Source organism: Orbicella franksi, chromosome 3, assembly GCF_964199315.1.
Source record: "Orbicella franksi chromosome 3, jaOrbFran1.1, whole genome shotgun sequence".
In the NCBI taxonomy this organism is placed as follows: Eukaryota; Metazoa; Cnidaria; class Anthozoa; order Scleractinia; family Merulinidae; genus Orbicella; species Orbicella franksi.
The window spans coordinates 20,592,510-20,614,752 of record NC_138147.1 but is presented as its reverse complement, the minus strand read 5'-3'; the positions used below and the strand labels follow the sequence as shown (position 1 = coordinate 20,614,752).

At 38.4% G+C, this 22,243-nt stretch overlaps 1 protein-coding gene across 1 annotated transcript in view; it reads left to right on the top strand.

Annotated features, from left to right (window-relative positions):
- The window catches only part of LOC145482660 (polyamine-transporting ATPase 13A3-like), a 177,731-nt gene that overhangs the window by 127,082 nt on the left and 28,406 nt on the right, over positions 1-22,243 (top strand). The window contains exons 25-28 of the mRNA XM_081461266.1: positions 6,582-6,686; positions 6,762-6,857; positions 7,845-7,924; positions 20,737-20,779. Coding sequence (XP_081317392.1) covers positions 6,582-6,686; positions 6,762-6,857; positions 7,845-7,924; positions 20,737-20,779 — 324 coding nt within the window. The remainder of the gene's footprint in view (positions 1-6,581; positions 6,687-6,761; positions 6,858-7,844; positions 7,925-20,736; positions 20,780-22,243) is intronic.

Here is a 22,243-nt window from a genome sequence, read left to right as displayed (position 1 = left end):
TTTTGTGATGTACATTTCTCGTGCCAAGTTTAAAGAACACTGCTTTAATATTTCTAGAGATATTCTTGATTGAGTGTTGTGCTGTTTTAGTGGAACCACCTATCATGTCATCACTTTTCGCATTTGCATGATACAAAAACGTTAATATCTCAAAAACGAAAAAAAGATATTCCAAAAAGGAAAATGCCTTTCTTCTTTAATTTGAAAAGTCTTTCAAATAAGCAGCAATTATTTTTACTTCATAGGCACTTTAAATATTTTTTGGCCACTTAAAGTTATTACATGGGTTAGATGAGCATTGGCACATGGGGTAAATCTCTGCAGTTACCATATGTTAATGAAGCACAATTTTGACCCAATATGGTCCAAGCTCTCATAAGCGACCACCTTCCTTTAGTGACCACCTAGGCTTGACATTTTGGTGGTCGCTTACAGGAGGGTCAACTGTATTGTGGCAGCAGAAGTAAGCTATAAATTTTCAGAGTAATAGAAGAATTTATTGAAGCGGAAAGGTGGAGCTGCAATGCATGCACTATTCAGTAGGATCACTGCAACTTGCTACTCTGTTCTCTTTTTGTGCCTCGTTCATCGATTTTTGTGTGGCAAAAGTAGAAGAAACGAATACAGACAAATAAACACAAGTGTGCTGCCAATTTAGATGTCGATTGCCAACTTTCGTAGTGTTTTATTTACATCTGCAGTGGTACTGATGTTTAAGAAGTCTGGCTTTACAATTTTAAGTTTTGCCATTGCAAATAAACAAATCGAACGATGATCATGTCTTAATCTCACCACATGTGTAAATCAACCTTCAAAGCGATTTGGAGGTGCAATTTGTAATGCTCAACAGTTGCATCATTTTATTTGAACACTGGCATTGTATGTTACTACAAAAAAAAATGTTACCACAATGCAAACCATTAGTACTTACAGTACACTCAGAAGAAACTAGAAAAGACTTGAATGAAATGAGACACATCTCAAGAGAAACAAGACTTGTCTCGAGACTCTGTCCATGCGGAGCCGGACAATTCAGCAAACCTCAACAATCAGGGAACGGATCGAAACACCCCAAGTCCTTACAGGGACCTATACACCAAACTCAAAGGCCATGGTTTAAAGATTGCACATCTTAATGTCAGAAGCCTGATTAGGAAAATCAGCGAGATCAAATTAATGTTAACAGAGAGTAAATTCGACATCCTTGCAATCACAGAAACTCATTTGGACGATGAAACACCCACTGAGGAAGTCACGCTAACAGGATACCAAGTCGCTAGGCTGCACAGGAAGGATCAACAAGGCGGTGGCTGCATAATATATTACTCAGAATGCTTGCACGTATACAAGAGAGACGATCTCAAATCAGACATTGAAGCAATCTGGATTGATGTCACTGTGAACTCTCAGAAGCTACTACTTGGCTGTGTATACAGACCCCCGGATGATTACACCTTCTACAACAAATTTCACAGTCTGCTTGAACACTGTGCGAGGAACAGAAAAAATGTAGTGATCCTTGGTGACCTGAACTATGACTTGATTGCCAAGGACTATGAAGGGAGAAGACTGCTTAGAATCCTTGGCAGCTTTGACCTTAACAATGTCATAAAAGACCCCACAAGAACAACTCTAACTACTTCTACCTTACTTGACCTCCTGATTACCTCTGATACATCTAAGTTAATAACATCAGGAACATTTGACCCAGGCCTATCCGACCACTGCCTCATCTATGGTATCATTAAGCTGCATTGTGAGAGGACGCCCCCAAAATACATTTTTGCAAAAAATTACAAGCAAATCAATATTGAAACACTAAAACATGCTTTTCGCACTGTCCCATGGTCTGTAATTGAAACATTCGATGACCTTGATGACATCACTTGGGTATGGGAAACTCTCAATAAGGACATAGTGAATGATCATATTCCCCAGAGGAGAGTTAAAATACGTTCAGACAGCTTACCATGGATGAATTCTCATATTCGGAAAACCGTGAACAAACATTATAGAACTCTCAAGTGTGCAAAGGAGTCAGGGTCCAAAGACCTGTGGGATGAATATAAGAAACTAAGAAATGAAGTTACCAAGCTCCTTAGAGACGCTGAGGCTAACTACTGGAGTCAAGAATTCCAAAACACAGAAAGCAGTAAAGACTTTTGGAAGCTTGTAGCAACGATCACCCATAAAAAGAAATTGAATAACATTGGGCCCATTGCTGATGATCAGAGCCACATGGTACTTGACGACCAAACCTGGCCTCACAAATAAACCCAATACCGAACTCCCGGGACATAGAACACATCTACAGAATCACTTCCACTCTCTCCAGCATCAGTCTCAACAAATCAGACCTCCTTAGACGTATCAAGACCATCAACCCTAATAAAGCCTCTGGCCCAGACTCGATTGCTCCCCGAGACCTACATCTCATTGGTGAGGCCTTTGCTGAAGGCCTCCATACTGTTTTTAGACATAGCCCACTTAACTCCACTGTTCCATCCCAATGGAAAGTATCCAGAATGCTCACTACCCATAAGAAGGGAAGCAAAACAGACAGAGGAAATTTCAGGCCTCTCCAAATGCTGAGCCTACCTAGCAAATTACTGGAGGGTCTAGTGTGTGAGAGACTAGACAAGTTCACCACAGACACTGGGCAACTGAATGACAACCAGTGGGGTTTTCGACAAGGCAGATCAACTGAGGAAACTCTAATATACCTGACTGAGACCTGGAAAACAGCTATTGATAACAGAAAAGTAGTCGGAGTCGTCTTTATTGACTTTCAGAAGGCATTCGACACAGTATCCCACGATGTATTAATCCACAGACTACAAGCTATGGGACTCAGCGGAGATATACTGGAGTGGTTGACCAGTTACTTGAAAGACAGGAAGCAATTCGCCGTAGTCAATGGTTGTTCTTCACAAACTAGGCCAGTTACTCGCGGAGTCCCACAGGGGTCCCTGCTAGGACCCAGGCTCTTCACATACTACATTAACAATCTCAGTGATTCGATAACTGAGGGCAACCTGGAATTGTACGCTGACAACAAGACGCTACATATTATTGGTAACAATGTAGATGAAGTAGTTGACGGTCTAAACAGAGCCCTCTCAGAGATTTCGCTCTGGTGCAGAAACAACAAATTAACTATACACGTTGGGAAGTCTGAGGCTATGATCATATCCCATACAGCCTTCTATGGCTCACTAGGAGATAAGATCCTGAATGTTGTTTCCGAAACAAGATGTCTGGGGATCATTATTGACTCCCAGCTCTCTTGGAACAGTCACACAGAACACCTCTGCAAATCTTTTGGAAAGAAAGTAAGACAGTTTAAAAGATTTAAATACCTACCAACAAGCACACTAGAAACAATTTACTTCAGCAGCATTGTCCCTACTATCACTTATTGTCGCTTAGTTTGGGGCACTAGCACACCATCTCTGATGAACGAGCTTGAACACATTCATGCAAGGGCAGCTAAACTCATTCACAGTCTACCACGGGACATATCAGATCAAGACGCCCTAGAAACAACTGGATGGGAGCCACTATCAAATCAATATAAAAAGAAACTACTCACTCTAATGTACAAAGTAAATTGTAACATTACCCCAGATAAAATAACAAACCTCTTTAGTATTGCTAACCCATACTATAATCTTAGAAATAGTAATCACTTTGTACTACATAGATTCAACTTGGACATTGGTAGAAATTCCTTAAGATATAGAGGCCCAATAGCATGGGAACTAACTCCAACCGCTCTCAAACAGTCCACCTCCTTAAAGAACTTCAAGAACCTTTTAAAACAGCGTCGCCATAAATTTTTCATCTAAAACATTAGCTTTCTGAAAGAAGCATGCATGGTCTCACATAAGAATCAAGATTATACATATTTTTAATTTAGTAATTTTCACTACATTTAAATTGATAATTGTATTTAGATCATTATTAGCATAATTTTTATATATTACTTGTAGATTAAATATAGGTCCACATCAACGTCTGGCTGCCTTTAATTTAACCTATTGCAAATAAAGTATGTATGTATGTATGTAGAATCGAGACACCTCTCGCAAGATGGTGGTAACTTACATTTGGGTACTACTGTACTTGTCCATGGCAAATAACACATACACATAGTCCAAAAGTTGCACTACATATGCTGAATCTCTGGGCATAAAATTGGACAACATTATTTTGCATCTACCACAACTTTTCATAAGGAGTCTGAGTTTTCTTCATAATTTTCAATGCAAATATTCCAAACTTTTAAAATCCACAATATGTTGTACATTTTCTCACTATGTGTTGTGAACATATTTTCAGTGTACTTGGTGAAGATTATGGTAGGTATACTTCAATGTTAACTGTCTCAGCTTGTTCCCATTCACTACAAAGTCACAACATACAATGTAAAGACATGCACCGGGGAATCAAAATGGCTTCCCTTTACACGGTCTTGTTCCCATTTGTTACTCTTTAGTCATGCCAATGTGTTTTGTTGGATAATGCACTTTCTTGTTGGATTGTTACATTGGGGTTGGGGTATAATCGGAGAGGAGTGTTTTGTCGTGTGTCACGATAATGGATTTCATGTTTGACATGCAAGAGTTGCTAGGCTTGAGCGTGTGCCTGTCAAAGATCTTGTGAAGCAGGTGGTTCTTTGGGAAACGTTTGTCTACAATGTTAAGGAACTTCCTTCCTAGGTTGATTTTGATGCTGGAGTTCTATGGGGAATTGTACCATGTGATGTTTCTGTGGTGATTTTTCTCGCAGTTGCTTGTCAGTGTTTAGATGCGTTGTGGGTTGTATATCAACTTGTTGCTATATCCACTTTTATCAAGTGCTCTTTGGTATGGGTAGTGGAGATGGCTTTGTTGAAAACTTTTTGGCCGGATGAGATTCATGTCAGTCTCTTTTTAATGTTTTCTGGGATATTCTTTAGTATTACTGGGGGGGATTGCTTTGTCGGTGGACATATAGTAATTTGGTGCCAAGTTTCATGAATGGCTGGTAGTTCCACTTGTGAGGTCGAAGGTTACATCTAGGAAGTTGACGGTTTTCTTGTTTGTTTCGATCGTGATTTGTCCATTTGATTTGGGGGTATTGTTTTCAAGTTCTTGAGGTCTTGGGGTCTTAGAGGTCTTTGTTTTCAAGACACCCAGGAAACAACAACAACAACAATCTTTATTTGTACTCTCTCACACTTTTATACTAATTGTACAAAAATATTGATGATAAAAATTAGAGTACAGGCTGCCTGAAATGACAAGGAAACGCCATACTAGCTGCAGTGCCCACTGAAAACTGAAAACTAATTATTCGGACTTCCGTAGGAAAGTCAGAGTTTATAACATGCAGGCCATTCGTTTTTGTCATCGTATTTGGTCACCAAATAGGGAGTCATAGTCCCAGGCGTTCCTAGTGTAGAGGGTGGAAACTGGGGATGAGGATGCAACAGCTTGCTTTATCAGTAGTCACTTTAATGGATAAACAAGAAGGCCCTTCTTTCTTCTGTGACATTTCGTGACCATTTGTCACGATCATCGAGTTCAGTTGTCGGCAGAAACAAAATAAAGTCTACCTTTTAATTTTAATGAAGGCAGCAAAAAGGAAACTCAACATTTGGACACTGGGAGTCAAACCTCGGACACTTGATTCATGATGCATCCACTTGACCACTACACCATCAAGGCACCAGCTGAATGTGTTATTTTGTTCAATTAGCTCACTTGTAAAGACCAATTTGATATTGCAATAAGAAGCCCGAGTAAAACTCTTAGAGCATCTAGTTTAATCTTTCAGGTGTCTCTTATGAAGGATAACTCTCAAATCAGACAACACTGTTTACCTTCAGTAAAGTCTTCTTGTGTAAATGGCTTTGAAGATTACTATTGATTTTAAGTGGTTTTGTTCTTAAAACTAAAGAACTGATCCCTGCCAGCAACAGCATTTGGCCATGCATTATGATGTTAAGTTCTGAATTGAGGAAAATTTCCCAGAATCAACAGCAACCTCTTGCTGACTGTGAATCAACTTGATAGCAATCTGCTTTAAGTAACTAAGTACCACATCCTGTTTTTTACAAAGCTGGGCAGAGGAGTTGAAATAGAATCTGCTGAGAAACAATTCCAGCTAATGATCAGAGCTCCACAACCACCCAATTTCAAGTCCGGTCCCCTTATAACCACTTGGCACATTGCCTCCTACCAAATGACTTCAAACTGTGACTGCTATTTCATTGGTAATTTACATTTAACAAATTGGTACATATATTCTTGCTAGTCTTATAGCCATAAGTGCTGCCTGGTTTTTTACTGTTCATTGTTTCAACCAGTAATACTACTTATTTCAGTTAGTACTTTTTTGGCTGATTTTCGGAGACAATGTGTTTGGCAGTGTTTAGCTAAGGGAGATAACCAGTTGGTATGATGGCATTTTATGAGGTTTTGTTGTTCCTTTCCTATGCAACCCAATGGCTGGGCTCCTGTAAGTTATTTTGACACTACTTTATCCTCACAGTGGGCCAAAGTCCATCTCGCTATTTTCCCATTTCTTCTATCCAGGTGATTGAAGTTTCAGCCAAACCAAGTGAGGATCAGTCTGGTGAACTTGATATTAAATGGTGTGTTGTCGGAGCTGCTCATGGAGAAAAGGATTTTGAATCAGAGGTATAATGTTGTATAAGTGGTTTGAAACCTTGAAGTGTTCTAACTGTCACTGACTGATTTTTGTTCCTTTCCAAGAATCACAGATTACGTAGACGAAGTTGTTATAATTTGGCTGTTTCAGGGAGAACATTTTCGTTGATCCGAAGTTGCAAGCCAGAGCTTTTTAGGAAGGTACTGTATTTACATAAGTTTGCAGCTACGTATAATAAATATATACAGTATGCAATGACAGTATGGTCCTGCATAGATAGCTAGGCTTAAGAAAACGACTTTGCCTGAGCTTGTGATTGTTCACTGGTACTCCACAACCAAAATGTAAATAATGTACAATAACCAAAGTAACTAATAATAATAATACAAGAAAGGCATTCAAAATGCTTTACCTTTTCTCACAATCGCTTTAGGGTTGAAAAAGGACTTTTATGTTTAATGTTGCACACTTGCTTTTATTTCAAAATCTATAATTCTAACCAATTTGACAAGAGCTACATCTACTTAGCTTGGTACATAGCAGATAAAAAATCTGAAAAGGGTAATGCCTGGGTGAGTGGCTGTCATTGACACCTATTCCTCTGCTATGAAAATTGCTCAAATTGTTAAAATCATATGCACTGTGAAGGTCATTTCATATATTTCATGTTCCAACTACACTTCACATATATGTAATATATGTCCTTCATACATTCAATGCGGCCCCATGCCCCACTGGGGGCAATAAGGATTGATGATGATGATGATACATTCAATACATCAAGAAAGCAATTCTAGGCAGAAGATCATAAATTGAATTAAATTTGACAATACTTTCCTCTTGTTAAGCTTGATAGCAATTAGCTCATATCAACCTCAACTGGTACACAACTTGGGTTGTTATGATGCAGTAGTGAGAGTACTTGCTTCTCACCAATGTGGTCCATGTTTTATTCCATCTTGGTGCCATATATAGGTTGAGATAATTGTTCAATCTTACTTTGCTCCAGGGTTTTCTCTGGGTGTTCCATTTCTCTTCCCTGTTGAAAAACCAACATTTTCAAATTCCAATTCAACCCAAATAAGGGACCCACATGAAAACAAGCTATGGCTGTTGTAATTTTCTCGTTAAACATGTTCCTGTTATTTATTTTTGTTACATTCACCATTACAATTTTTCCTCTTAAGTTGCTTATCTCAGGAACTGTCTTTGCACGGATGTCACCAGAACAGAAAACATGGCTAATTGAAGCATTGCAGGATTTGAAGTAAGTCAGGACAAAGTTATATCCGATATGTGTACAGTGTAGTTGCAGTTACAGAGTTGCATTTAATTCAGTTGAATATGAAAAGTAACTGTGATTTTCCAACCTTTTATAAGATGGCCATGTAAAACTAGAAGGTAAAGTAGAAAACAGTTTGGTATACTAACCTGCACCAATACAAATGACATCACTGAAGACAACAAAGATTTCCATTGACAATCCTGACATAACATTGTTTACACATCATGGATGTTTACGCCATTCTACTGTCCTTTGTGGCCCGGCCCTTAGTGGGCCAGATAGCAACATAATTGTGTTACAGCTGTACCAAATAGACACCCGGACAGTTTTTTTTAATTAACTATGATTTGCTAACCTCTAATTACTTTTCTCAACCATCTTGATTGCATGCCAATAATGGAAGAATAACTGCTTGGCAATTCTTCTGATCCAAAGGAATGGTTCATGTTTTCAAAACCAAGGAAAAACTTTTCAGAAGGATCCACAAAATTGTGAACTCCTGTAATCTGAACTTTCAATATGAAAGCATCATGCCATCTAAAAACAGCAAATTTATGCAAACGGTGTTTTAAGGAAGTACCAAAATTTTTCATGGCAGAGCTTCTATCATTAAGTTGCAGTTCATTTAATGGAACAGCAAAAAGGACCAGCAACAGAGGATACATTTCTTTTTCTATATTGCCTAATGTTTACAATAAATTTTTGTGGAAAAATTCAGCCTTTTTACTGTTTAGGGATTTAGCAAGTTCGAAACGTTTGCATACTTTAATGACGATGTACATTGTAACAGCTTAAACATTCTGTCCTGCTGTCCAACTTACAGTATTGTGCAAAAGAAACGCAAAGAATAATCAACGAATATTGCGCTTTGTTCTTGCGTTTTATTGCCGATATATCAGCAAAACATCACATGGATCGGCGAACATTGAAACGAGAAATAGGCGAGATATCAATACAATCTTCGCAATATCCCGCCGAGATATCGTTCTAGTGAGACTTCATTGCAGCGATATCTCACTAAGCAAAACAATATATCGCCATGATATATCGTTGCAGGGAAGTTCGTTGTAATAATATATCGTAGTGAACTTCGCTTCAACGATTTATTGTAGTGAAGCGATTGTGTTCGATGAATCCGTGTCTGTGTACATGTGATGGGCATAGTTGAGTAATAAGTGGTTCAACAAAGCGCAAAAATTTGCTTTCAAAAAGCTCTCCATGCTCTGCCATAATAAGTGGCTTTGCTAACAGGGTTTGCTACGATTGGTCAGTGGTTTTCACTGAAATGATAACAATTTTGATGCGATTGCACAGCTAGCATATAAACTACATCTTTTCGCATATTAAAGTTACGATTGATGTCTCCACTCTCCATAGATAGACTGCGAAGGTGTTCCGGCAACCCAAAAGCATTGCAAGTTTTGTTTTGTTTTGTTGTCAGAGCCGAGAAAGCAGCGGAAATTGAGCCAAAATTGCATTTGCAACTTATGGTTGTGTGCTGTGTGCCCAATGAATTGAGTCCCAGTCTTCTAAAAGTATTTTTGTTTAAAGGAGCTCAGTCACGGTATTTTGAGTTATTTTGGCCACATACAAAATTACCTTTAAATGTTAGGAAACCTGAGAATAACAGTTTAATAAGATAGAAAAACACCAAAGAGATAATGATAAACCATAAAGGAACAAGGATGGCTAAGGGTGGGGAAGATTAACACGGATTACAAACGAGAAATTTGAAAAATTGAGGCCAAACTTTTCAATATGTGCAAACTGTGACTGAGCTCCTTTAAGGTCATTCCTCACATTTACATCACACATCCTTACTGCGCATAATTTATGGCGTCATTAGTGTGCATTCATGCACACGCTTATTGAAAACATGACGGATTTGGCTTGATATTGAGCTCTGTCAGTTGAAAAATGGCTTTAGCTCACCAACAAGCACGGGCACCCCAATGTTGTTTTCAGTCACTAATCAACTAATCATAGGCTTTGTGTGAGAAAAGACTGATCTAATTTCTATTGCTGAAAATTGAATAAATAAGAATAAATAGCAGATACACTGTGGTCTTTTCTATTTTGCAGTTTGGTAGCCACGTCAAGAAATTTGGTTCAAATTTTTAATCAGGGATTTAGCTTTCTGTCTGAATCAAACTTAAAATGTTTATTTGTGTCCGACAATGTATTGACTGTAGTTTAATGCGTGTTTTTATGAGTCTGGGCTCACAAAGATTTTACAATTACTGGGAATGCGTTCTTATAATAAACATCAAGTAATGCCAAAATGGGGCATTTTCAATGCCTCACTGCTTCTTAATGAGCATGGGCACTCCCCTTTTTTATTTCAAAATTGAAGTTATCATATGACAAATATTCAGTGGACAAAGTTTGAGTTTTGTTTTCCTTTATATCTTATTCCTGCTTGTTGCACACATCAGACACTTTATTTTGTCTCCCGCACGTATTAAAAACAAGTTTGTTGAACAAAGGCTCTCAAAACTTCTCCTCTTTGTAAGCCCATTCATATTTTAATTAGGCAAGGTGCATTCTTATGGAAATTTGATTGAAGCGAACTACTGTTTCCTGAGAGGTCCAATTAGATGATTGACTACAGCGATAACAAAAATGCTTCATAGCAACTGTTGACTTGAGCACGGGTTGCGTGTTACTGAAAGTAAATAATTGGTTCTCATTAGTAAAGTCAGAAATAAACCTTATCTATGCACCCGTGCTAACAAGAAATTTTTCTCACACAGCTTTTCAAAACTTGCACACCCTTGTACCCAGGGAAATGATGATGAAGTACTTTGCCTAAACATTGCTTCATCAAGCGCAAATAAAGAGATAGAAAAACAAGTATGCTTGCCGAATAAAATGACTTTGAAATAACTTTGAATATTACTGTTAGCTGAAGGCAGTTGAAGGGTCGCAGTTCAGATTCAATTTCTCGCTTTGCTATGATAATCAGCACTCAAACGTCCGTACGGAAACTGGATCCTAGTGATTTAAAGGCAAGTTGCTGTTTTTATCAAAGAGCCGTCTGAAATACACGTACATGTAGCATCTAATTTTCCTGTCTTCTGATTATCCTACCCACCTACACTTCTACTAGGGTCATACAATTGCCTTCTTTGCTATGACATTTGTAATAGGATTTCACGAGTAATAGAGTGGATTTTTTATGGAACCAAGGCAGGAAGATTCAGTAGATTTAAACATGCTTTTAATTAAGACTTAATTAGTTAACATTGAAAACATTAAACACACCACTCGCCATCTCAAAAAGCTGACTTCATAACGCAGAGGATTCGTCAGTATCGTAAATGATCTTTGGAGAAATGTACATGTATTTCACAATGCCGTGACGATAACTTTTTGGGGGGAAAAGATGTAACGATAACCTGGAATGATATCTCACTAAGCGAAAACAATATATCACAAAGCCAGAATGATATATCGCAAAGCAAAAACAATATATTGCTGGCAGGAAACGATATCTCGCAAAGCAACAACGATATCTCACCAAGAAATAAAACAATAACTCTAATGATATATCGCTCGATAGATTGTTAAAGGTAAAATCTCGTTATATATCGCGATATTTGTGATATTCATCGATTATCATTTGTATTACTTTACACAATACTGTATGTTTACAAACAAGTCTTTCAGCAAATCATGGATTACAATCGCAGAAAGTCCAAACAAAGTGATATTCTTTGGTGTGAAGTGCTTCTGATTGAAGTTATTGGGTACGATCCATTCAACCAAAATTTCCAGGTTGAGGTTTGAAAATTTCTTGGTGTCAAATGGATCGTTATGGGTCCGGACAGTCGTGTTCCATTCCACTCACAAAACAAGTGTCACGCTCATTTAAAATGGAGGATGTTGGATCACTGTTCCTCGCACTAGAGCTAGATTTCAACGGTGATATCAATGATATTGTGTGAGCTGTTTCGTGTGTAGTATTATTTTGCGTGGACCTTTCCCAAATATTTGCCATAATTATGAGTTCAAACACCACTTTCGAATGACGAAAAGAACATTCTAAATTCTCTTGAGAAATAAATCATCTTTAAGAGCCATTAATAGCCAAAACATACACACGGTTGGACCGAACTGATCCATTCACTTTTAGACTGAAATTTCCGGAAATTTTGGTTGAATGGATCGTGCCTATTAAGCAGACTTTCCGAGACCAATTGCAGACTTGAATTTGCTTGTAAATTCCAATTCTAACTAAACTGGGTTTTTTTTTTTTTTTTTTTTATATTTTATTTACCAATGACATTCGTTACTTACATTAAAGTTACTTACAGAAGAATAAAATATCTACAATTAACTTACAATCAAAAATAAATATATAATTAGCTTACGATAACAACTCTACAATATACAATGATGAGGAACACACTTATTGATAGCAGTGCAAAAAACTATCTGAAAAATGTTTCACTATAGAAACAGGGCAAGAAACTTTCTTTTTAATTCACTTGTCACTTCGGACAAGTGCAATGTGTATTTTGTTTCTCTGAACCACAAAAGTACTTGTCCAATAAAACCAACAACAATAATAAATGGACTGTTAAAGTTTTTATCGTCTGAATCCTTGAACTCCATCACCACATCCAGTGTACATCAGGCTGCTTTTGTTAGCTAATTCTGCATACTTCTGACAAGTCGAGAAGTGCATTTTGTTTGCTTCTTCTTCATAAACAGCTCAATTGAACTCTTTCAACCATGCTGGTTGAAACTTTCTGATGTGCTTTGTTTCATTATTTTTCTTGCTGTATTTGTCCTTTTTCTTTTGGAATGAACATCATTGTCAGTACTGTCAGGTGTTTCAGGTGCTGACCTCTTTAAAAAGTTGTTGTCTTTAAAATTGTCGTCAACTGAGACAAAGACGTCATGGATATGCTTGAACAGGAAAAGTACTAACAAGCATGTGTGGTATCATGAGTCTGCTATTATGCTGTACAGTAGGACTTGCAATGAATTTAATGATGGCACTTTGTGTAATGAATCAAACACACGATGTAAACAAAATGATGTTATTTTTATGTTACTTCCTGTAAGAGCTACTTATTTTTTAGGGCACTTAAGTTATCAAATATGGAAAGGATTACTTATTACAACATACATATCCAAAGAAAGCAGGTAGTAAAGTTTGTTGACTTTTTTTTAACTTGGACCTCTTCAACTTGGTCGTCTATTCAGACAATGTTTTTGGGATTCATGGGATCATCATGGTTTTGGGTTCCTGGAATCATACTTTTCCTTGTCTGTAGAGTCATTGTAAATAAAATATACTCAAATCAACCGTTACATCTTAGTTTCCACACACTGTGCACATACATTTTGCCTGCTTATATAAATAGCAAAAACAATTCCTATTACATGTGATTAATATTGGTTCCTTTTACATTCTACACATGCTGAATTAGTCACAACATTACATTTTCTCCTTTTCTTCCAGACAAAAATAAAGGATAAAAAACTCAAAGTTTACGCAGTCACTTGACACACTATGAAAGTAACAGTTCAAAATGTTTCTCACAACAAAACAAAGTAATCAAAGGATTAATGCCTGAAGTCTCCAAAACAAAGTCTCTGAATCTTTCAAGACTCTCTTAACTTCTTACTAGGCATTACACAAAGTCTCCAAAGCACACAGGCCTCCTAACAATTGGTGATGACCTCTGCACAGTTTGCTGAGTTAACAATATGGACTTGCCATCAGCATTTGACTCTCACTTTCTCCTCTAGAGAGGTACTGGGCTATTTCCAGTCACTTCTGTCATCATTGGTGGGACAATTTCCTGCCTCTGTCCAACTTAATCTGACAAACTGTTTTCTTCTCCACTTGGTCTAAACACACCATCTTGCTCAGTGTACTTCTTTACAAACACAGTATTCCTTCTGATTTCCTCTTCAGCCTCCTTTCTGACTGTTACTTCTTTTCCAGGCTTCTGAACCACTTTGGAAGGACTTGGACAGAAGTAAGTCAAAAGCTTGTTAGACTTTTCTACTCTCAGTAACCCAGTGTCACCAATCTGTATTGACTTGAGCAGTGCACCTCTACGTGCATCGGCATACGCTTTGCTCTTCAATTTATTCAACCAATCCCAATCACAAACTTCTTCTCTCAATGCCTTTTTGATTTCTCTTCTTAACTCTGGCAATTTCGTCCTCATCTCCCAACGTACAAACATCAAGTAGAAGGTTGTGGCACCTGTGGCAGCTTGTGGAGTGAATCGGTATGCTGCCAGCCAAGTAACCAACTCAGTTCGCCAATTCTTCCCTTCTAAATTAGCATTCTGAAAAGACTTGAGCAATGAATGGTTCTGGCATCTGACCTCTCCATTGACTTGAGGCCACAGTGGCATCATCCTTCAAAGCTGATACTTTGACTTTACCACATCCTGATGACCCTCCTGAGCCAGTTTTACTATCTTGTTTCGCAAGATTTTGAGTACCACTATCCTTGTACCATGAAGCAAAAGCTCACCATGGGTGCATAATATTTGTCTGTGACATGTGCATTTGAAGGAACCGTACACCATTCCCAGTTCCCGGTCTCACACAGGTCTTCCCTAAGCACAACTCTTCATCATTGTAGGACGCCTCTTCAATCTCCTTCTGTGATAATGCTACCGGGGGTTGACTCTCTACAACGCCTCTGACGAAATAGTACTTCTCGCCATGGTCCAATGGACCGAGATAATGAGATAATGCATCAGCAATGTTTGTCTTTCCAGGTTGGTACACAATTTTAAAGTCATAACCTTGTAGCCACAACACCCATCTCTCAATTCGCGCACAAGGCTTTGACATTTGTGAATAGACTCATTCCAAGGGTTTATGATCTGCTTTCAGCTCAAAGCTTCTTCCGGATAGATACATGTTAAATTGCTCACAGGCCCAAACCAATTCCAACGCCTCTTTTTCTGTCTGACTGTAGTGTCTCTCCACGTCAGTCAAGCTTCTAGATGCATAGGAGACAGCCCTTCATATCCCTCCTTGTTCTTGGGTAGGAGCTGCACCTAAACCCTCTGGGGACGCATCTGTTATGATTCTTGTGATGTCCTACGGTCAACCCTGAAGTAACAATGTCTCAGCCCAAGTGACAAGACACTTCAGCTCCTGACAAGCTGTTTGCTGATCGTCACCCCACTTAAAGGTGACACCCTTTTTGATCAGCTCTTGAATGGGCTTGGCTATGGATGCTACATCTGGCATGAACTTTGCTGAATATTGAACGAGACCCATAAAAGAGCGTATCTCACTTGTGTCCTTAGGAGGCTGTGCATCTCTAATGGCACTAACCTTCTCTTTGCTTGGGTTAAAGCCATTGCTGGCCAGTTCATAACTGAAAAACATGAGCTTTGAGTCGAAACTCATACTTGTCTCCGTTCACTGTTAACCCCACTTCACTCAGCCTATCCAACACTGCTAAAAAGGCATTGGTCATGCTTTACACCCTTGCCATGAAAAATTAGATGATCCAGGACATCCCCTCAACACATCTCTGACAATTTGCTGGTTTTTGCTCCGCTGCCAACGTCATACCAAACATCATCCGCTTATAACAAAGACCTCAAAAGTAGTGATGTGTTGACTGTCCTCATTAAGTACAATCTGATGGAAACCCATTTGAGATCAATTTTGCTGAACATGGTACCCTTGTTCAAATTTTGTAAAAGTTCACCACTGGTGGAATCAGGTGTCTTGCTTCGTTCACATGATGCACATCCACGCACACCCTTACATCTCCATCACCCTTAGTAATAACCACAAAAGGTAAGATCCATCCGTAGGCCCATCTGGTACTTCCTCTATAATTTAATGGGTGGCATGGGCATCAATGGGTTAATATACCCAAAATGACTGTTACATCTTAGTTTCCCCACACACCACTCATATATTGAGCCTGCTTCTATAAATGGCGAAAGCAATTCCCATTATGTGATTGGTTCATTATACATTCCACACATGAAGAAGCTAGTCATAAAAGGGGATAAGTGACGATTTTGGTTGCTTTTCTTTTTTCTTGCTCCAAATTAGCTGAAGTTTTGCATGTGGTCTTCAATGTAATAGAAAAATGTGGTTCTGTATTTTTGTCGCTGGTTTTTGCTTTGTTTTCGAGTTAAAACGTAGGCAAAAAACTTGGCTTTTCCTAGGCATGTCTTTAGGAGTTTATTTGTTGAACAGCAAACAGGCAGACTGTTTATAGTGTATGAAGTCAAAACCAAATCCCACAGCATATAGAGCGGAAATCTGGGAACGGATTGTTTACACCGGTTATTGTGACGTGAACACAACACGTGAATCGATCGAGCGTCAAACGAAATGCCATCAAACAAAAAAGAGATGTGCCGCATTAGAGCTCTGTCAACTAATATCTTAAGCATTGTTTTAAAGTACCTTGTGTGCCTACCTGGTGGTTGAGAGGCATCATAAAGCCTCGATAAACCCGTAAGTCATCAGCACGTTTTAAAGAATCAAAATGTGTTCTGAAACTTCGAAGGCAGCTGATATACTGTAATCGTGTTATCGGCGTTCGAAGTCAGATCGAGCCAGGTAGCAAAGTCCAAGAGCAGTTCTTGCCCAAGAAAAATACCCTCTGGTGAGTTGTGGCCCATTTGCCAAGCGTTGCTAGCGTCAAAGTTTGGAAAGCGAGAACTGGTTTTAGAGTGATAAAATTTGTCTTGTATCGACCGCCATGTCTTCCCGCGCACGAGGTGTAAAGACCCTTCCCGGCATGCATTGCGATTACGTTCTGCGGACGTTTCTCGAACTGGTAACTAGATTTAAACATAATAATGGCCAGCAAGTGGCGATCGATTGTAACAGATCTGTGATCCAGTTTGCGTTGATTTTATTTCAAATCGGCATGATTTGTAGTGTTTTGAGCTTCTGGGATCAGGGGACATGCAGATGTATGGAGACCCGTACGTTGCGCAGAAGGGTTAATCTGTTAATCTGTCAGCCCTATTTATAGAGCTTTTTCACGTGGAGTCATCAAATTCTTAAATCCAAAACTAAACAGCCGCCAAAGTTGTTATCCTCATCAGGCATAAGAGGTACTAGCGCATTTTGAACTTGGAAGTTATGGCGGTGCGTGACATCAAGCTACGATCGCGTTTGTCGAAAACTATGTTTTATCTCGTGATTTTTTAGCCATTGAAGACGTTGCCGTATTTGAAAAAGTGTTTATTGAAATCTTTATTTGTTTCATTTTATTTTTATTTACACCTTTTTTTGACCTGAAATCAGCATTTTTGAGCTTATACGTTGCGTGAAATTACCATTTTCAGGAGCCCATCATGGGCTCCTACCATTTTGCTGTTTTCTAAGTGAAACCAACATCCTTGCCGTCACGCGTTAATGTCAAATTAACATTTTAACCTATTTAGACCTGAAATCAACATCATCGAGCTTATGCGCTGCGTAAAATTGACATTTTGCTGGTTTCTAAGTGAAACCAACATCCTTGCCGTCACGCGTCAACGTGAAATCAACATTTAAACCTTTTTTGACCTAAAAGCAACATTTTTGAGCTTATACGTTGCGTGGAATTGACATTTTGCTGGTTTCTAAGAGAAATCAACCTCCTTGCCGTCACGCGTTAACGCGAAATCAACATTTTAACCTATTTAGACCTGAAATCAACATCATTGAGCTTATGCGCTGCGTAAAATGGACATTTTGCTGGTTTCTAAGTGAAACCAACATCCTTGCCGTCACGTGTTAACGCGAAATCAACATTTAAACCTTTCCTTGACCTAAAATCAACATTTTTGAGCTTATACGTTGTGTGGAATTGACATTTTGCTGGTTTCTAAGAGAAATCAACCTCCTTGCCGTCGCGCGTTAACGTGAAATCAACATTTTAACCTATTTAGACTTGAAATCAACATCATTGAGCTTATGCACTGCGTAAAATTGACATTTTGCTGGTTTCTAAGTGAAACCAACATCCTTGCCGTCACGCGTTAACGTGAAATCAACATTTAAACCTTTTTTGACCTAAAATCAACATTTTTGAGCTTATACGTTGCGTGAAATTGACATTTTGCTGATTTCTAACAGAAATCAACCTCCTTGCCGTCACGCGTTAGCGTGAAATCAACATTTTAACCTACTTAGACCTGAAATCAACATCATTGAGCTTATGCGCTGGGTAAAATGGACATTTTGCTGGTTTCTAAGTGAAACCAACATCCTTGCCGTCACGCGTTAACGCGAAATCAACATTTTAACCTATTTAGACCTGAAATCAACATCATTGAGCTTATGCGCTACGTAAAATTGACATTTTGCTGGTTTCTAAGTGAAACCAACATCCTTGCCGTCACGCGTTAACGTGAAATCAACATTTAAACCTTTTTTGACCTAAAATCAACATTTTTGAGCTTATACGTTGCGTGGAATTGACATTTTGCTGGTTTCTAAGAGAAATCAACCTCCTTGCCGTCACGCGTTAACGTGAAATCAACATTTTAACCTACTTAGACCTGAAATCAACATCATTGAGCTTATGCGCTGGGTAAAATGGACATTTTGCTGGTTTCTAAGTGAAACCAACATCCTTGCCGTCACGCGTTAACGCGAAATCAACATTTAAACCTTTTTTTGACCTAAAATCAACATTTTTGAGCTTATACGTTGCGTGGAATTGACATTTTGCTGGTTTCTAAGAGAAATCAACCTCCTTGCCGTCGCGCGTTAACGTGAAATCAACATTTTAACCTATTTAGACCTGAAATCAACATCATTGAGCTTATGCGTTGCGTGAAATTGACATTTTGCTGGTTTCTAAGTGAAACCAACATCCTTGCCGTCACGCATAAACGCAAAATCAACATTTTAACCTATTTAGACCTGAAATCAACATCATTGAGCTTATGCGCTGCGTAAAATTGACATTTTGCTGGTTTCTAAGTGAAACCAACATCCTTGCCGTCACGCGTTAACGTGAAATCAACATTTAAACCTTTTTTGACCTAAAATCAACATTTTTGAGCTTATACGTTGCGTGGAATTGACATTTTGCTGGTTTCTAAGAGAAATCAACCTCCTTGCCGTCACACGTTAACGTGAAATCAACATTTTAACCTACTTAGACCTGAAATCAACATCATTGAGCTTATGCGCTGCGTAAAATTGACATTTTGCTGGTTTCTAAGTGAAACCAACATCCTTGCCGTCACGCGTTAACGTGAAATCAACATTTAAACCTTTTTTGACCTAAAATCAACATTTTTGAGCTTATACATTGCGTGAAATTGACATTTTGCTGCTTTCTAAGTGAGATCAAAGTCCCTGCGGTCACGGCGGGCCGATCCTTTGTTATGATAAACCGAGGCGAGACTTCGACTTATAACAAAGGCTTGGCTTGGTTATTATAACAAAGGATCGGCTCTGTTTATCATAACAAAGGCCCAGCTTCGTTTATTTGCAGCCTCGGCGGGAAAAGGGCGTTAGGTATTTTAATCAAAAGTGAACTTTGTCGAAAACGCTCCAAATTTCGCATAGAGTTTTGTTTAGGTATGTTTAGCAATGTCCCATAGTTTTTGCGCTAAACCTTGCTTCGTTTTCAGGATATTGCGTATGTAAAAAACCACTCGGTTTTCCTAGCGGCATCTTTATAAAGCGAAGCAAAAACCAGCGGCAAAAATACAGGAACACGTTTTTCTATTACATTGAAGACCACATGCAAAAATTCAGCTAATTTGGAGCAAGAAAAAAGAAAAGCAACCAAAATCGTCACTTATCCCCTTTTATGACTAGCTTCTTCAATGCTCCCTCATCATAGGCCTGCAATGCGTGCAGAGAGCTAGATTATAATGCTCTCTGCACGCATTGCAGGCCTATGATGAGGGAGCATAATGCTCATCATAGGCCTGCAATGCGTGACGCAAAAATACAGGAACACGTTTTTCTATTACATTGAAGACCACATGCAAAAATTCAGCTAATTTGGAGCAAGAAAAAAGAAAAGCAACCAAAATCGTCACTTATCCCCTTTTATGACTAGCTTCTTCACATGCAGAATTAGTCACGACACTACATTGTCAGAACGGAAAAGTTACCCGTCCCAGACATTCGGATGGTGCAAGTTTCCTGCTCTGGGAAATAAACTGCCACACTTCTTGTAAAACAACTTGCCGAAAGTGGCAAAATTTGGTTCAGGCTCCCTAAGGATTGGGCGGTGATACTTGGTCCTTTGTGACATTTTTAGTATTAAAGGGAAGGATGTCTAATATATCATATAACAAAATTGCAAATGTTATTGCCAAAATATATGAGTTTCTGGAGGTTGAACGAAATATCTTTTAGGCTCAACAAAAGTTGCCCAACATTTTGTGTATTTTAGACTGTCTGAGAGGCCAAAATGTTGATGTGGCAAAATCTCTAAGACAAACAAAGCCTACCTTGACAAATGTCATGGTTCTTACTCATTTCGGATAGCTTTTACACTTTAAGAAGATGAAGGTAAACAGCCGACCTTAATCTTTTGGCCCCTCCCCATCCTTGATCCTTCCTTTCTCTGAGAATGACACTTATTTTCATGACATCGATTATTTCTATTACTTTAACTCGAAGATCTGATTCATGTTTTATTGTCCATGGTAGCAATTCCAAAATGTAACTTTGTCCCAAAGTGTCAGCACATTCTCACAGTCAATCAAATGGAGATTTGCAAAAGTTGTAGATACATTCTGCTAAGTATTATTTATGCTTGAAAAAATGATATGTGTTAATATCCTCTCTTAATTTTTTTATACTCATAGTTACTGTGTGGGTATGTGTGGCGATGGAGCAAATGATTGTGGGGTAAGAGATCACTGCTGTCTGCTTGTTCTGTTAGATGTATATTCAGTTCAAAACACCTTAGCACTATCACAAACCCTATTTAGTTTTCAATTTCTGCTCCTGGACAGGGAAAATGTGCATTAGTGCCTAACTTCTAATCAGAGTAAAACTAAGCTGCAGCATGATTTTTGGACCAGAAATTATTTCTTTTACATGATCAAGAACACTTGTCAAGTATGGGGGACCATGTGTTTCAACATTCAGACTTTTTCACACAAAGTTGTTCAAATGTATAGAGTTTATGTGAAATGACTAGAAAGGGTATTGAAATGAACACAGCCATTTGTGGTTAGCTGTAGTGATATTTTAGAGCCCTGTAGTTATTTTATAGGTCTGAAATGGGATATCAATTTTTGCTCAGGTCTTAAATCCCATATTTTGGTCTCAAATAGGATAAAGATTTCAAGGTTCAGACTGCACACCCCCACCAAAAACTTTGGTGTGTACCTTCCTGGGGTGATCTCTTTAGCAATTCTGGGGACGAATGGGCCAAGTGAACATGAAGTATTATTGCAATGAAATTTGTTTGCAAAGTACACTGAAAACATGGTCGCTACACATACTTGAAAAGAGAAATAATATTGTATAACATATTGGGAGATTTAGTACAATGAGCATGGTGACAAATTTGCAAGATTCACATCATATTGAGAATATGGAAAAAAAACTCAGACACCATATGCAACTGTTGTATAGTGGAAGCCCATCCTTTGTCCACCCCGTTAATATGGCCACCTCGCTATTACAGCCACATTATTCTGATCCCAACAAGAGCTCATTCAGTCATTTTCTTATTTAACCCCTGTATTATGGCCACCCCATTAAGATGGCTGAACACAATTTTTGTGCACACTCTTGCTAGCATGATACAGCGCGCACAAGAATTACAAAAAATGTGGCATTGATAGGGCGATAATTTTGTTTGCTCAGTGCCTGCACTGTCTGCTCTTTTCCTTCATAATTGAACATAGTGTGTTGATGGTTTTAGTCTTTAATTAGAAAGATATGGTAGAAAAAATAATGATGCAAAATACCCGAGCAATTCTCAGATTTTGTTTTGTTAGCGAAAGAACCCAGTTAAATGCAGTACATGTGTAGTCGGTCCAAAAATTGTGACTGAATGCAGAATAGCCTTCAGGAAATATAGGTATTGCTTGAGAACCACTCATTAGATTTGAACAAAATTTATCAAGAAAACATTTAAGGAAATAAGTAACTGGATTATTGAAAATAATTTGATTTTGAACAGAAGAAATTCTAGATTTTCCAGTTGTTCTTCAACAAGGGATAATTAAAAATCTCTCTGGTCTATTATTAAAATAGCCTTAACTTGTGAACATTGTTGCAATTGCAATTAGCTTGTCGCATGCAAATGATGAAAAAAATCTAACGACTAGATTTTCTGCAAATAAACAGAACTTATTT